Here is a 17,970-nt window from a genome sequence, read left to right as displayed (position 1 = left end):
CAATCCCCAGTTAGGACACACACCCAAGTTGTGGGCTCTAACCCTGGACAGGGTGCCTATGGGATTCAACGTTCTCTCTCACATCAATTTTTCTCTCTCTAAGAAAATCAATTAAAAAAAACACATATCCTCAGGTGAGGACTAAAAATCTTACAAACAAATGCCCTCGCTGGTGTGGTTCAGTTGGTTGGGCCTTGTCCCATACTCCAAAAGGTCACCAGTTGGATTCCTAGTCAGGGCACATGCAGGAGGGAGCTGAGTGATGCTTTTCTCTTTCCCTCTCCCAATAAATAAAAACATATTTAATAATATAGATTTGTGTGTTTCTTAATTCTCACCTGAGGATATTTTTTCCACTGTTTCAGACAAAGTGGAAGGGGGAAGAGAGACATCAACCCGAGAGAAACACATCGATTTGTTGCTTACCATCCATGCCCCAACTGGGGCCGGGCATCGAACCCTCAACCTAAGTACATGCCCTTGACTGAAAATAGAACCCATGACACAGGGTCTCAGCTGATGCTCTGATCACTGCACACACTGGGTAGGGCAGCACCTCATTCCTTTTTTAATTTACTTTTATTAACTGAATATAATTAACACATTACATTCTGTAAGATATTTTTTAAATTTTTTAAAATATTTTTTTGTTCTTATTCTTTCGCTTTTTCATTGTGTAAGTTTAAGGTGTACAATGTGTTGCTTTAATACACTTATACATTGCAATATGATTGCCACTGTAATGTTAGCTACACTGCCATCACCTAATTACCATTTTTTGGTGGCAGGCACATTTCATATCTATTCTTTTAACAACTTTCAAATACATAACATATTATCCTATCTAATAATAGATAAATATGCAAATTGAGCATACCTCCAACACACCCACAAGCCATGCCCACAAGCCACACCCACCATCCAATCAGAGCGAGTATGCAAATTAACCCAAACCAAGATGGCTACAGCCACAGAGAGCAAGGTTTCCTAGGTAACAGAGGAAGCCAAGCTTTCCGCCTGCCCTTGCCAGGCCTAAGCCTCCACTCAAGCTACAAAGTTTCAATTATAGACGGTAAACAAAACAAACAAACAAAAAAAAGGTAAACAAATTCAAACAAATGGCGGCAGAATGGAGCTTGAGAGAGCAGGCCAGGGTTGCCGCCAGCAACAGGGGAAGCAAAGCTTTCCACACACCCTGGCCGGGCCCACCCGCTTAAGGCAACAAAGTTTCAATTATAACCCCAACACAAATGGCTGGCGGCCTCGGAGGGAGCCCCAGGCTTGGCTCCGCTCTAGGCTACAAAGTTTCAATTGTAAAAGGAAAATAAATTCCAGATACCAGGGCCTCTGCTTGGGTTGCCAGGGGGCGTGGTCGGCCTGCAAACCACCACAGGCCCCTCGCTCAGGCCGCCCCACGCCCCAAGGGAACCCCACCCTGATCAGGGACACCCTTCAGGGCAAACCAGCTGGCCCCCACCCCTGTACCAGGCCTCTATCCTATCTAATAAAAGAGTAATATGCAGATTGATCATCACTGCAACACACAATATAGCTGCCCCCATGTGGTCAAAGATCCTGCCCCCATGTGGACACAAGATGGCCACCACAAGATGGCCAGCAGGAGAGGGCAGTTGGGAGGCACCCGGCCTGCAAGGGAGGGCAGTTGAGAAGGACCAAGCCTGCAAGGGAGGGCAGTTGGAGGTAATCAACCCTGCAGGAGAGGGCAGTTAGGGGTGACCAGGCCGGCAGAGGAGGGAAGTTGGGGGCAAACAGGCTGGCAGCGGAGTGGTTAGGGGGTGATCAGGCTGGCAGGCAGAAGCGGTTAGGGGCAATCAGGAAGGCAGGCAGGCAAGCAGTTGGGAGCCAGCAGTCCTGGATTGTGAGAGGGGTCCCATATTGGAGAGGGTACAGGCTGGGCTGAGGGACAACCCCCTTCCGTGCACGAATTTCGTGCACCGGGCCTCTAGTTATTTATAATTACTATGTTGTTCATTAAATCCTCAGGACTAAGGGGAAGTTGGTATCCTCTGACCAACTTCTTGCCATTTCCCCCACTCTCAGCCCCTGGTAACCCCCATTCTACTGTTTCTATGAGCTGAGCAAACTGGCCAGCGCCCAAAAATTGTTTTAATTTTGTGCCCCGGAGGCTTTTGCCCTCTAGGGCAATGTCCGTAGTTTGACATATGTCAGTTTGGCAGTTTCTTACAAAACAAAACATACTTGTATAAAATCCAACAATCACATTCTTTGGTATTTACCAAAATGAGTTGAAAATGTAAGTGCATTCAGAAATCTGATTATAGGTGTTTATAGCAGCCACAGACAATGGATTATTCAGCACTCAAAAGAAATGACCTATCAAGCAATGTAAAGGAGAAATCACAAATGCATATTATTTATTTTTTTTAAAATATATTTTATTGATTTTTTACAGAGAGGAAGAGAGAGGGATAGTTAGAAACATCGATGAGAGAGAAACATCGATCAGCTGCCTCTTGCACACCCCCTACTGGGGATGTGCCCGCAACCAAGGTACATGCCCTTGACCGGAATCGAACCTGGGACCCTTGAGTCCGCAGGCCGACGCTCTATCCACTCAGCCAAACCGGTTTCGGCACAAATGCATATTATTGAAAAAAAAACCAATATCAAAAGGCTACAGATGCATGATTCCAACTATATGACATTCTAGAAAAGCAAAACTAAGAATACAGTATGCGTGACTGGCATGGCTCAGGGGTTGAGCGTTGACCTATGAACCTGGAGGTCAAGGTTTGATTCCTAGTTGGGGCACATGCCCAGTTTGCGTGCTTGACCCAAAGAGTGGGGCGTGCAGGAGGCAGATGATCAATGACTCTATGTTTCCTCTCCCTTCCTTTCTGAAATCAATAAAAATACGTTGAAAAATAATAATCACTGGTTGCCAGGAGTTGTGGGGAAGGGACAGATGTATCAGAACCAAGAGGCTTTTTAGAGCAGCCAAACTAGTCTGTGTGATTCTAAATGGTGGCTATGTCATTAAACGTTTGTCAAAACCCACAGAATGTACAACACTAATAGTGAACACAGTAATAATCCAATTACACACTTTGGGTGCTAATGCTCAAATATGTTAACTCATTGTAACAAATGCACCATTCTGGTGCAGGAGGTGGACATGGGGGAGTTTTGCATGAAAAGGACAAACAGGTGGCTTAGGGGATCTCTAAATACTTTGCACTCAATGTTGCTGTAAATCTAAAATTGCTCTAAAATACAGTCAAATCTCTAGTTACACACAATTTAGCAGAAAACAATCATTGGAGACATTTTTTGTAACCTTGGGTTAGGCAAAGAATTCTTAGACTTGTAACCAAACTAGGAAAGAATTAAAGTAAAATGATAAATTAGACTTGTATTAAACTTTGCGCATCAAAAGATATCATAAACAACAAAAAAAAAACAACAACAACTCAGCTACATGTAAAGAGAATATATTTGGCAAGGCATAATCTGATACAAGAGTTCTATACAGAATATATAAATAACTCCAAAAATAATTTAAGAAAACAAACAACCTATTTAGAAAATGAGGATAAACTTGAATACACATTAAAGAAAACAAATGACCATCTATAAGCACATGAAGAAATTATCCTATGCAGACACAGGAGACTGGGAAGGATGTGGGTCCAGAACATGGTCCGTGCTGCAGGGAAAACATGGTGAGCACCATTGTCTCAAAGAGAAGTGCAGACACAGAGGACAGAATCACATGGGCAGTGGGTCCTTAGCTTGGAAGAGGTGAGCACTTGCCAATGAGACCAGGAACCTGTAGGTCTCCTTATCACTTTAGAATATTATGTCCCAGAATTCACGTCCAGGTGTCCCCTCATTTGTAAGGTGTCAGTGCCAGCTACAAGCATCACTTGAAGAATTAAAGGCATGAAATCCATCGCAGTGGATGGGATCAGAGCCTGACACCCAAAGTGGGTGAAAGTCCAGACTAAACCCAAATTATCGAGGTCTCCTGTGGGTCAAACTCTGTGCTGCGATCAAAGGGGAGGCAAACTGCAGCTCACTTTGAAAGAAGGTTCCGCTGCAGAAACCACTGGAGCTGAGAGATGATGTTGCTCCATTGAAAGACTGAGGTGCGCTGACATTTTGGGAGAATAATAGTAATTGCAACAATGGCAACAGCAGCTTCAGTTGAGCCTGCCTCGTCCTAACAGTGCACCTGCCCCCGTGGTAGAGAACTTGTCCCTGGTTCTGGAGCCAGGATCCCAGATTGGAATCCAGCCTCTATTTCTGACACTCGGCTGTGGAATCAACTTTGGAGAACCTACATTATTTCTCTAACGCTGGATTTCCCAGCAACTCGATTTAGTTTCCACTTACAAGGTTGTTGTGAGAATCAAGAGAGAAAATGCTCCAAAAGCTAACCCTCGAATCCTGATATCAAGTACTCACTTTGTCACTTTTATTTCTAATTTTGGATTATTTACCATAAAGCTGCTGCAAACATGCCTGAGAGAGAAATGGAGAGGGAGAGACAGAAACATTGAAAGAAAAAAATGATTGGTGGCCTAGGGAATCTCTAAATACTTTGTACTCAATGTTGCTGGTAAATCTAAAATTGCTCTAAAAAAGTCATACCTATAGTTACACACACAATTTTGCAGAAAACAAACATTGAAGATATTTCTCATGACCTCATGTTGAGCAAAGAATCCTTAGACATGTAACCCAACCAGAAAAAAAATTTAAGAAAAATAATAAATCCGACTCTCAAAGGCCAAGGTAAGTGCTATCATCACCTTCATGTCAAATTTAGTAAACTGAGTCAGGGAGCGCTAGCGAGTCACCTGGAGAGGACCTCAGGGCCTACAGCACCTGCCTCTCTGCTGCTGGGTCAGCAGGTTCTCATGAGCTCCATTTCTTTCTCAAACACACCCCAAAGTAAAGGCGCTCGTCAGTACTGCAGGAGTGAGTGATGCCCAGCCTGAAATGTATTTGTCTTTGCAGCAAGAGGCTGAAGTTGCCAGAGCCCAGGCAGGCTGCAGGCGGAGGTCATGATGTGAATGGGCACCCTCGCAGCTAACCGCCTCTAACAGCTCACGAGGAGGGCACAGACCTTACCCCCACTTTACAGCGGAGAAAACTGAAGCCCACAGAGAAGACGACATTCCCTTGTTTGTCCCAATGATCCTCGGGAATCTGGGATTCAAATGCAAAATGCCTGACCCAGGGCATGGGGAATCTGATCACTGCCCCCCTATTTACTTCTGCACTGGCTTTGGGACTCCCAAAATACCCTGCCCACCCTGATGCCACCTGGTCCTCCTGAGACCTGTTCCAATGCAAGAAGCCCCATGACAGGAGACCAGGGAAAAGGGAGGATTCTATAAAGCAACAGCTTATTATAGTATCAAGAGACTGGACTTCTGAAAGAATGTGGTTAAAAGCAAAAGTGTCAACTGTAGGTGAGTCGGTGTGGCTGTGTTTGTGTGTTGACCCATGCACCAGGTCACGGGTTTGATTCCCTGTCAAGGCACAAGTAGGGGGCATGCAGGAAGCAGCCAATGGATGTTTCTCTTTCTCCCTCTCCATTCCTTTCTCAGAAATGTGTGTAGCAGCTTTATTACAAATAATAAAAATTCAGAAGTAACCATATTTAATTAACTAATATATCGAAATAAAATTGAATTTAAAAAAAAAAGGAAAAGAGGGAGCAAGAGCATTTCCTCACTTTGCTCATGACTTCAAGGGATTGCTTGTGTCCTTTGGCTCCTACCCAACAGTCCTCCTGTGATTTCCTTCCTGACAGGCGGCCTCAGCCCTTGGGCTCTGGTAACACCATGTCCTCCCTGTGACCCCTAGTGTTGGGGTACCAAAGTCATCTCCTCAGTGTGACTCCAAGTGTTGTACAAGTGACTTTCTCCTGCAGATATCTTCACTGTCTGTGCTTGGCATTCCACCTGTTATCCTTGTAACAAATTCCCTGCATTAAATTTCCATTTCTGTAAAAATAATAATAATATGTCGAAGATAAAAAAAATAATAATATGTCAAGATAAAAAAAACTTTTCACTGCAAAAAAGATAAGCTACTAATATATCATTAATAAATCTCCAAACAATTATGCAACATAAATACTGGGAAAAATGCTGATTCCCGTCATATAAAACTTAGAAATTGTAAAGTTATCTATTAAAATGGAGTATAAATCAATGGTTACTTGGAAAGCTGTGAAGGGCAAAGAGATTCATAAAGAACATGAAGTAAATTCACAGTGACAGATATGGTTGGTACTGTGACTATGGTGATGGTTTCAGTTGCATGCATGTAAAGACTCATCAAATATTATAGTTGACATTGCATTTACTAATTAAACCTTCTTAAAATTGGTGCAAGAGTTGTTAAATTGTATGTCCAACATTTTCTGAAAAAACAGGTTTGCCAACTTGATATTCACTCTATTTTCTCATGCCCTGTGAAAGAGTCTTGCCTAAGTAACAGCAAATATAGCAAACAATAAAGGACTCTGACCCAAACCAACGCAAATACTGGCTGGAACACAAAACCATATCCCTGGGACTATATATCTTTTCTGCCAGGGTACCAATGGCTCTGACATGAATGTCTGAGAAGCTACAGAAATACACAGAAACATTTGATTATATTCAATGACAATGGCTGCATCCACAGAAGATAAACATGCGTGGAGATCCTCAGGTCTGTGTACATGCCACCCTGCAGTCTTTTCCTTAGAACATTTCTGGATGCATGTTTACAAGAGGCACATTCTATCTAGTTGACAGCACTCTTTTCCAACACAGTATTGGCCAGTGGTTCTGTAGCAATCATGGCTCCCCTAACCCCTATGGTCCTCCAACCAGTGACCATCACCCACAGAATTGTAGATATTAGGGCAAAAAACCCTTTACAAGACCTGGACAAGAAAGTCCCATCGAAAGTATTGGCAGCCTCTGAAAAAACAAGAAAAAAATAATGCTGCTTCCAGGTTTACTTGAAGTAGTCACACCGACCCCTCTTGGGAGTGATCTTTGGCTGTCCAGACTTACAGAATCCAGATGTCACATGAGGACTAGAGAGTCCACAGTCTTTCCTAGGAAAATATGAGCAGCAATGCAAAGTGGGCAAAAATTGCTGAGCTAATTTCTGCACCATATTGTTCATAGGGAAAATGAGAAATACCCCATAAAAGCTGTTCACCTCGTATGCTTGTAGAGCCCAATATGCTTATAAACTAGCTGACAGAATAAAGAGAACACGCAAGATTAAAGAAGACTTAGAAAAAAGGCCTTCAATATTTTTTTAAAAATATTTTTATTGAATCCTAGCCAACTTGGCTCAGTGGATAGAGCGTCAGCCTGCAGACTGAGGGTCCCAGGTTTGATTCCGGTCAAGGGCACATGCCTGAGTTGCAGGCTCAATCCCAAGTAGGGGGGCGTGCAGGTGATTCTCTCTCATCATTTATGTTTCTGTCTCTCCCTTCCTCTCTGAAATCAATAAAAAGATACATACACACACACACACACACATATATGTATGTGTGTGTATATATATTTATTGATTGATTTCAGAGAGGAAAAGAGATAGAAACATCGATGAGAGAGGATCACCGATTGGCTGCTTCTGCACACCCCACAATGGGGACGGAGCCCGCAACCCAGGCATGTGCCCTGACAGGAATCAAACCCTGACCTCCTGGTTCACAGGTTGATGCTCAATCACTGATCCACACTGACTAGGTGTGGCCTTCAATATTTTACTAACCAAATGAACATTAGCCTGGCAGTTTTTTCATGGGTGACTTGGATACTCAAAAAGTTCATCACTGTTAAATGGAAAAAACACATTCTTGGGAAAGGCAGTATTTGCTAGCTGAACTCAGGTGATGTTGTCTGGGGACAACACTGAGTCAGGTTCATATGCCAACTAGTCAGAGTGAAAGGAATGCCCCAGATGGTATGGCTCAGCAGTTGAGTGTCAACCCAGGAACCAAGAAGTCCCCCTTTTGATTCCTAGTAATAGACATGCCGGGTTGCGCCCTCAATCCCCAGTGCGGGGGGTGTGCAGGAAGCAGCCAATTGATGATGTTCCTGTCTTATTGTTGTTTCTAGCTCTCTAAACCTCTTCCTTTCTCTCTAAAAAAAAAAACAAACAAAAAAATCAATGGCAAAATAGCCTCAGGTGAGGATTTAAAAAAAAAAAAGATGAATGAGCCCCCCTAAAAGCTCAGGCAGCTCCTAATTTTCTCAAATCAAAGAAGTTACCACCCCGAATACACTAAGATGACGACTCATGGAACCCGTGGATACTTGTGAAATCGCTTCAGCAACAGAAATATGCAGTGACATACATCTGGCAAGACATCTGGCTAAATTACAAAAAGCAACCTGGACTCACGTTTTTCACATTAGCAAAATTCATAGTGAATCTCCCTATGGTGACTGTATGAGAAAAATAAGGCTTTCCTATAAAATTGTTAAGACTGAACTAAAAATCTGTACATTTCCTACACATCTAAGACCTCCCTTCCATTGAACTCTTTAGTGCAGAGAAAGATTAGAATTTTGGCTAAATGATTTCACACATTCACTGCACTCATAAGGCCTTTCTCCAGTTGAACTCTTGACGATCACAAAAGCCATGGATCCGGGTAAAAGATTTCTCATATTAACTGGACTCATAAAGCCTTTCTCCACTGTGAACTTTCTGATGATAACGGAGGCCATTTCTACTGGCAAAAGATTTTCCACATTCGCTGCATTCATAAGGCTTTTCCCCGGTGTGAATTCTCTGATGACAACGAAGGGTATAGATCCTGGCAAAAGATTTCCCACATTCACTGCACTCATAAGGCCTTTCTCCTGTGTGAAATCTCAGATGATAACGGAGGCCAGTGCTACTGGTAAAAGATTTCCCACATTCACTGCACTCATAAGGCTTTTCTCCTGTGTGAAATCTCCGATGATAACGGAGGCCAGTGCCACTGGTAAAAGCTTTACCACATTCGCTGCATTCATAAGGCCTTTCTCCGGTGTGAACTCTCTGATGATGATGAAGACCAGTGATCCCAGTAAAAACTTTTCCACATTTACTGCATTCATAAGGCCTTTCTCCTGTGTGAAATCTCTGATGATAACGAAGGCCATTGCTACTGGTAAAAGATTTACCACATTCATGGCACTCATAAGGCCTTTCTCCAGTGTGAACTCTCTGGTGATAACGGAGGTAGTAGATCCTGGTAAAAGATTTTCCACATTCACTGCACACATAAGGCCTTTCTCCTGTGTGAAATAAATGATGATAACGGAGGCCAGTGCTACTCATAAAAGTTTTTCCACATTCACTGCATTCATAAGGCCTTTCTCCATTATGAACTCTCTGATGATAATGAAGGCCAGTGACCCCGATAAAAAACTTCCTACATTTATTGCACTCAAAAGGCCTTTCTCCTGTATGAAATCTCTGATGATAACGGAGGCCATTGCCAGTGGTAAAAGATTTTTCACATTCATGGCACTTATAAGGCTTTTCTCCAGTGTGAATTCTCTGATGACAACGAAGGTAATATATCCTGTTAAAAGATTTCCCACATTCATTGCACTTATAAGGCCTTTCTCCTGTGTGAAATATCTGATGATAACGGAGTCCAGTGCTACTGGTAAAAGATTTCCCACATTCACTGCACTTATAAGGCCTTTCTCCAGTGTGAAATCTCTGATGATAATGGAGGCCAGTGCTACTGGTAAAAGATTTCTCACATTCACTGCACTTATAAGGCCTTTCTCTACTGTGAAATCTCTGATGATAACAAAAACTAGAAATTCTGGTAAAATATTTTCCACATTCACGGCACACAAAACCCACTCTTCCAGTACGAACATTCTTATCCTGAACAAACACGCGGTTGCAGCCAACGGCTTTCTTATATTCTTTTCTAGTGTAATAATTTTTAGTACTCTGAAGGGTCCCCACACATGTTGAAATTTCATTTGGCCTGTCCCTGGTCTGAGTAGCCTTTGGGGGGAGATGTCCTGACCCAGTAAGGATGCCTTGCCCAAGTTGCACACAGGTTAAATGCTTCTGGGACACGTTGAAATTGCAGCTCTTTGCAAGTGAGATCCTGTCCACACCTCTAATAGAAGGCTTCTCTCTAAAGTGCTTCTCCTGGTGCTGGTGAAATGTTGCACTGAAAGAAAATCGTTTTGCACATGCCCCACACCTCAATAGTACACGGATCTGCTGAGTTTCCTGCAGCTCAATCAAGTGGAAAATGTTCCTCAAGACTAGTCCACAACTCTCACAGGGGTGGCTCTTCTGGGAAGACAAGGCTAACTTGGGATTCCTTGCCTGTGACACTCTTACAGAGACCTTCTGTTCAGTCAGTGTCTCCACATTCTCTGCTCCACAGCAGCAACCTGAACAAAAGGAAACGCTGGTGAGGTACATGTTGACCTTAGAAAAAAAGAGTATCTTCACCACGAATGTTTATCTGTCATGACTAGGCATGATTCCATAGAATGATTTTCAAGAAAAGTGAGTGAGACGCTGAAGAAATGGCTGGTATACATTACTTGGCCCCAAAAGTCAGTCAATGGTGAAAATCTCACCAAGGATGAGATTTTGTGATCATAGGATGGGAAACAAATGAGAGGAAGGCTGTACTCACTGTTTAGGACTTTTCGTGCTGGGGACCTGAGTTTATGTAGAATAATTTGAATGTGCTCAAACCATAAAAGTCAATTTTATCAGAGCACATGATACTCAAGAAGAATATAATAATATGTGTGCACTCCAAAGCTCTGCAGGCATGGAGCAATGTTAGTTTGCAGAAAAGAGAGACCTGTGAAAGAGGTAGTAGCAGTGCAGTGTAGAGTGGTTAAGATAATCCATGGGCTGAGAATCCAAGTAGAAATGATCATTATTAGAACTGAGTAGTGTCAACAATAAGCAAGAACATGTAGAGTGGAGTGAGGAATGGGCAATTGCAACAAAATACTGTTGAACAAAATGGGTCCCTAGTTATGACCTTAATAAACTCTGCCATCAAACCCTTTCTAATAGCCCTTCATCAAGGAAAAACCTGCCTCTGAGTCCAACCTGACATTCTTTTTTAAAAAAATATATATTTTATTGACTTTTCACAGAGAGGAAGAGAGAGGGATAGAGTTAGAAACATCAATGAGAGAGAAACTCGATCAGCTGCCTCCTGCACACCCCCCACTGGGGATGTGCCCGCAACCAAGGTACATGCCCTTGACCGGAATCGAACCTGGGACCTTTCAGTCTGCAGGCCAACGCTCTATCCACTGAGCCAAACCGGTTTCGGCCAACCTGACCTTCTTAAAGTCATGTTTCTTCTGTGATGCACAAATGATTCTTGCTCTTAAATCCCAGTTGAGCCATTACATGGGATAAAGACGACAGAAATCTTAAAAGAAAAACTGAAAAGGATGGTCAACACTGTGGTAGAACAACAAAGCACAAAATAGACCACAGCAAAAAGACCTATGTGCGTGACATCAACAAGATGACAGAATCAGAGATATGAGAATCGTTCCCCATCCCAGAGTAAGTAGACAGCTATCCATGAACAAAAACCCCACAGGGAATGGGAATAATAGTACAATGAAAACTGTACAAAAAGTAATGCAGAACACAAATAAAGGAGAACTAAATAGAAAGTATGACTGGAAAGACTGGGTGAACAAACATATTTGAAGATACCTATGGTCAAAAACTAGGTCAGAGTTAAATCTATCAGCTACTGTGTTTATGCTATAATTGACACTAGTGGCCTATTCTTTGAAAAATACTGGAAATTTTTTTTTTAAAAAACCACAGAAAAGGCCCTAGCCAGTTTGGCTCGGTGTATAGAGCATCAGCCTGCGAACTGAACAATCCCAGGTTCGATTCTGGTCAAGGGCACATGCCCAGGTTGCGGGCTTGATCCCCAGTAGGGGGCATGCCCCTCTCTCATCATTGATGTTTCTCACTCACTCACCCTCTGCCTTCCTCTCTGAAGGCAATAAAAATATACTTTAACACACACACACACACACACCCCAAGCCCTGGCCGGTGTCACTTAGTTGGTTGTAGTACTGTCTTGTGTACAGAAGGGTCGGGGATTCAATTCCTGGTCCGGGCACATATCAGGATATGGGTTCCATTTCTAGTTTGGGTATGTGAGGAAGGCAGCCAAACATCTCCTCACACTGATGTTTCTCTCTCTCTATCTCTCCCTATCTCTATTCCACTCTATCAGAAATCAATAATAAATAAATAGGAATTTCAGGATAGCCAATTACATTACATCTGACACTATGAACCACAACACATCATAAGAGATGCTGGCCAATGACATGACCTTACATAGAGAAAATTATTAAGATCCTACTATAAAATTCTGAAATTCATAAACAAATACAGAGCCTTGGCAAGGTGGCTCAGTTGGTGAGAGTATGTTCCCAATGCACCAAGGTTGTGGATTCAATACCCCATCAGGGCACATGCAGGGAACAGCCAGTGAATGCATAGAAGGGTAGAACAGCAGATCAATGTTTCCCTCTTTCTCTCTGTCTCCCTTCCTATGTCTGAAATCAATAAATAAAGCCCAGAGATTAAGAATGGTGGCAAAGTAGGAGGATGCTGCACGGACATGCTCCCAGGAACAAGCTGGAATTACAACTGAAATACAGAAAGGCTTCCTGAATAATCAATGGAAAACTCGCAGGTGAGAACCCTGCTGCCCAAGGACCAAAGGTGGAGAACGCAGAGACTGGTAGGAGGGGCAGAGGCACAAAAGTGCTGGCTGGGCACCCACAGACTGCAACCAAAGTCCTAGAGAGATATCTCAGCTGTGGGGGGATGCCACTGAGAACTCTGGGATCTAATCCCGAAGCTGGGCTCCCCAGCAAAGAGAACCAAAACTGAGGAGGGTACCCATATAACATCTAGCTGTGAAAAGCAATGGGGTGCTGTCTGCCAGGGAGTGACAGCTGAAAACTCAGGCATCCTATTAAAGGGCCAACACACAAAAATTCCCTGTGGAGCCACCCACCTAGTGCTCTGGCAGAGGAGGGTACAGAGGACTGGAGCTGTGAGAGCAGAAGCCAGGCCTGGGGACTCAGAGGATGGAGCTCAGAAGGCAGACACTCCAAGTTCCCTGGGCTGAGCCACACCCTCATTCAGTGGAGGACATCTTTCCCAGAGACATTTGCCTTGCCTGGGGGGAAGAGAGTCCACACCCTATTGGAAAACATCATGCTCTGAGGCCACTTAAAAGATTAAAAGTAACAGTTAGCCCTAGCCAGTTTGGCTCAGTGAATAGACTGTTGGCCTGCTAACCCTAACCCTGACCCTGACCCTGACCCTAACCCTATATGATTCCTGGTCAAGGGCACATGCCCGGGTTGTGGGCTTGACCCCCAGTAGGGGGAATGCAGGAGGCAACCCATCCATGATTCTATCATGGATGTTTCTATCTCTTTTTCTCTCCCTCTCCCTCCCTCTCTGAAATGAATAAAAATAAAAAAATAAAAAAGAAGGGACAGCCTGCAGGCAGAAGCAACTGCCCCACCCTGCTAAAAAAAAAACAAAAAACAACTCTCACCACACCTGAAGGACAATTGCCTGGGGGCAATTCAAGTCAGAATCCTATCAGTCTGGAGACTTTGAGTCTTTGCCTGATCCAATTAGTCAGAAACAGCCTTTAACACTGTCCTGCACTAGAGATTGAAAGGTTTAGAGCAGTGGTTCTCAACCTGTGGGTCACGACCCCTTTGGGGGTCGAATGACCCTTTCACAGGGGTCGCCTAAGACATCCTGCATACCAGATATTCACATTACGATTCATAACAATAGCAAAATTACAGTTATGAGGTAGCAATGAAAATAATTTTATGGTTGGGGGTCACCACAACATGAGGAACTGTATTAAAGGGTCACAGCATTAGGAAGGTTGAGAACCACTGGTATAGAGGATCTACCTAAAAAACAGTCACAAAACCCAAACAACCAAAATGAGGAAACAAAGAAACAACCCCCAAATGAAAGAACTAGTGAACTCTTCAGAAGAAATAAATGAAGCAGAGATAAAAAATTTATCTGAAACAGAATTCAGAGTAATGATGTTTAAAATGCTCAAAAGTATGAAAAAAGATATAGTAACTATGAAAAAAGGACAGTTTGAGATAAAGAATGACATATCACAAATAAAGAACACATTGGAAGGAATACACAGCAGATTAGGGGAAGTTGAGGATCAAATCAGTGAATTAGAAGACAGAGTTGAAAATATCACTCAATTAGAGAACCAAAAAGAAAAAACAATGAAAAAACAGGAGGACAGCTTAAGGGAGCTGTGGGGCAATGTGAAACATAACAATATATTAGAATAGTAGGTGTGCCAGAAGAGGCAGAAAGGAATAGAGAAGGTGTTTGAAGAAATAATGGTAGAAAACTTCCGTAACCTGGTAAAGGAAAATGTCACACAAGTTCAGGAGGCAGAAAGAACCCCAAGCAAGAAGAACCAAAACAAACCCACGCCCAGACACATCATAATTAAAATGCCAAAAATTAAAGACAAAGAGAGAATCTTAAAGGCAGCAAAAGAAAATTGTTACGTACAAAGGAGTTCCCATAAGGCTGACACCTGATTTCTCATCAGAAACTCCACAGGCCAGAACGGAATGGCATGAAGTACTCAAGGTAATGGAAAGCAAGGATCTGAGACCAAGATTACTGTATTCAGCAAGGCTATCATTCAAAATAGATGGTCGAATAAAGAGCTTCCCAGACAAAAAAAAAGGCTCAAGGAGTTCAATACCACCAAGCCAGCATTACAAGAAATGCTAAAGGGATTGCTGTAAGAGATTACTGAGAAGAAGAAACAGAGAGAGAAACCTAGCCATACAGAATTAAAATGGCTATAAAGTACGTTTCAATAATAACTCTAAATATAAATGGAATAAATGCTCCAATCAAAAGGTGTAGGGTAGCTGAACAGATACAAAAACATGACCCAACCATATGCTGTCTGCAAAAGACCCACCTCAAAACAAAAGACACACACAGGATAGAAGTGAAGGGATAGAAAAAATTTCTCCATGCAAATGGGGGAAAAAAAAAAAGAAAAAAAAAGCTAGAGTAGCAATACTCATATCCAATAAAAGCACCATGCTGAGCAAAATAACCCAGTTGGAGAAAGATAAATATCATATGATCTCACTCATTTGTGGAATATAATGAACAACATAAATTGAACCAGAGGGAGGGAAAATATACTAGAATATAATAGAAGTAATCCTGTTATTTGCAGATTTTTAATATTTCCTACAACTTTTGTGATATCATACTATGTTATTACAGTTTTGGTAATATTATACTTAAAATTCTTTTATTCTTGAAATGTTTATTGCATATAATATTATATGTAAGATCATTTTTCTTGAAATGTAAAAAAAACCCATCCTGTAAATAAATAAATAAATAAATAAATAAATAAATAAATATAGCCCAGCCAGTATGGCTTGATGATTGAGCATCAACCCTATAAACTAGGAGGGCACTGTTGGATTTCTCATCAGGACACATGCATAAGTTGTGGGCTTGGTCACCACAGGTAGGCAGGAGGCAGCCAATCAATTATTCTCTCTCTTAACTGATGTTTCTCTCTCTCTTTCCCTCCCTTCCACTCTAAAATCAATTAAAATATATTTTTAAAATAAGTTAAATAAATAAATAAGAAAAAGTTTTAAAGAATAAATAAATAGCCCTGGCCATTGTGGCTCAATGGTGAGAGAATTTGCCTGCGCACTGGAGAGTCCTAGGTTCCATTTCCAGTCAAGGGCAGGTACCTGGATAGCAGGTCGGATCCCCACTCCCAATAAGGGCACCTGTGGGAAGCAACCAATCCATGTGCCTTGTCACATCAATGGCCCCCCTCCTTTTTATCCCCCACCTCCTCTTCCTTTCACTCTCTCTCAAAATATATATATATATATATCTCAATGGTAAATATATATATGTATCTATCTATATCTATCTATCTATCTATCTATCTATAAATGGTAAAAATATTTTTACTATTCCAGTGAGAATTAAAAAAATAATTAAATTCAGCCCTAACTGGTTTGGCTCAGTGGATAGAGCGTCGGCCTGTGGACTGAAGGGTTCTGGGTTTGATTCCAGGCAAGGGTACATCCCTGGGATGTCAATTTGATCCCCAGTGGGGAGAGGGTAGGAGGCAGTCGACCAATGATTCTCTCTCATCATTGATGTTTCTATCTCTCTCCCTCTCCCTTCCTCTCTGAAATCAATAAAAATATTTTTAAAAAAGAAAGAAAATGAAGTATCATGAAGATTTCTACAATATGCAAAGCAATCTACAGATTAAATGCAATCCTGATAACTCCAATGGTATTTTATAAAGAAATGAAAAGAGAATGTTGAAATATATAAAACCAAAAGATCTCGAATAGCAAAAGCAATCTTGAGCGAGAACAAAGCTGGTGGCATCACACTTTCTGACTTCAATTTATTACAAAGAGAAAGCAAGCAAACAGTGTGTTGCTAGAGAAACACAGACACATAGATCAATAGAACAGAACAGAAAACACAGAAATAAACCCAGGCATATACGTTCCAGTAATCTTTGTCAAAGCTGCAAGACATAGAAGAAAGGAAAGATAGTTTCTTCAATGAATGGATAATCACATGTAAATGGATAATCACATGTAAAACAACAAAACTTGACACCACTGATAAAATTTAACTCAACCTGCAGGACAGAATTAAAGGTCAGCACTAAAACTTAAAACTCCTCAGGACAACCTAGAGAAAAAATTTTGGAGGTTTGTTTTGGACAGGATGTTCTGAATGTGACACCAACCACCAGGTAAAATAGAAAAAATAAATAGTCCAGACTGCAACAACAACAACAACAACAAAAGCTTCTTCACAGCACAGCAGCAATACACAAAATAAAATGAAAGGCAATCTAGAGGATGGGAGAAAGTACTCCCAAATCCTATGAAGGAATCACTTGGAGATATTGTGGATTCAGTTCGGATCAGCACAATAAAGCAAATACTGCGATACAGTTAGAAATTCACACAAATAGTTGGAGTTCCCAGTGAATAATAAAGATATGTTTAACACTATATACTACAGGTTAGTAACAATGCAATGAATGTCTCAAAAAAAACCCCAACTATATATAACTTAAAATATACTTGATTGCTAAACACTGGCAACCAGCATTTGAGCTTGTTAGAAAAATGGTGGCACTAGACCTGGTGAATGCAGGTTTGCCAATAACATGGAATTTGTAAAAAAGAGAAGGGGGGGTGGGCAATATCTACAAAGCACAATTAAGCACATGCTAAAATATGTGTTCCTGTCTATAATAAGCAATTAATATGTAAAATATACAAGGTAATCAAAAGACTTTGAACCACAAACTACAGTTAATAAACAGGATAAGGAGGTAGAGACAATTCTTCAAAAAATATGTACAAGTGACCAACAGGAATATAGAAAATGCTTTCCTCACTGATCAAGGTGGAATCCCTAAGGCTTCCTGCAACACTACCAACCACAAGTCCTTCCCTGTGAACGTAGTACAGCGGGGAGAACTGGGACTTCAGGAAAGAAGGGAGCAGGAGAAACAGACCCACCCTCCCCAGGACAGCAACTACCCAGGAAACTGGAAAATCAAGCAGAACCACAGTCTACATGGGAGGACACAACACACCCTGGGAGATGGGACAAGAGAAATAGCAAAGCCAAGTTCAGGTGAGATTGAGGGTCTTACCCTGTGAGGATACAAGTTCAAAGTTCTCCAGCATCACATTCAGGTACAGCTGTCTCTGACCCTCATCAAGGAGGCTCCATTCCTCCCTGGAGAAGTACAGGGCAATGTCCTCAAAGGTCACGCCAACCTGTCAGAATGGAGA

The 17,970-nt window shown here is 41.9% G+C and overlaps 1 protein-coding gene across 3 annotated transcripts in view; it reads right to left on the bottom strand.

Annotated features, from left to right (window-relative positions):
• The window catches only part of LOC307116581 (uncharacterized protein), a 50,442-nt gene that overhangs the window by 20,333 nt on the left and 12,139 nt on the right, over nucleotides 1–17,970 (bottom strand). For 2 of the 3 annotated variants that reach the window (XM_079800673.1, XM_079800672.1), the window contains one exon: nucleotides 17,829–17,955. In XM_079800673.1, the coding sequence (XP_079656799.1) occupies nucleotides 17,829–17,955 (127 nt within the window). Of the gene's footprint in view, nucleotides 1–2,666; nucleotides 10,431–17,828; nucleotides 17,956–17,970 lie in introns of those variants that run through there. The other variant, XM_079800674.1, reaches the window with a different exon arrangement.

This window comes from Cnephaeus nilssonii, assembly GCF_951640355.1.
Source record: "Cnephaeus nilssonii genome assembly, chromosome: 20".
In the NCBI taxonomy this organism is placed as follows: Eukaryota; Metazoa; Chordata; class Mammalia; order Chiroptera; family Vespertilionidae; genus Cnephaeus; species Cnephaeus nilssonii.
The sequence above is the reverse complement of the archived record's forward strand: the minus strand, read 5'-3'. Positions and strand labels throughout refer to the sequence as shown.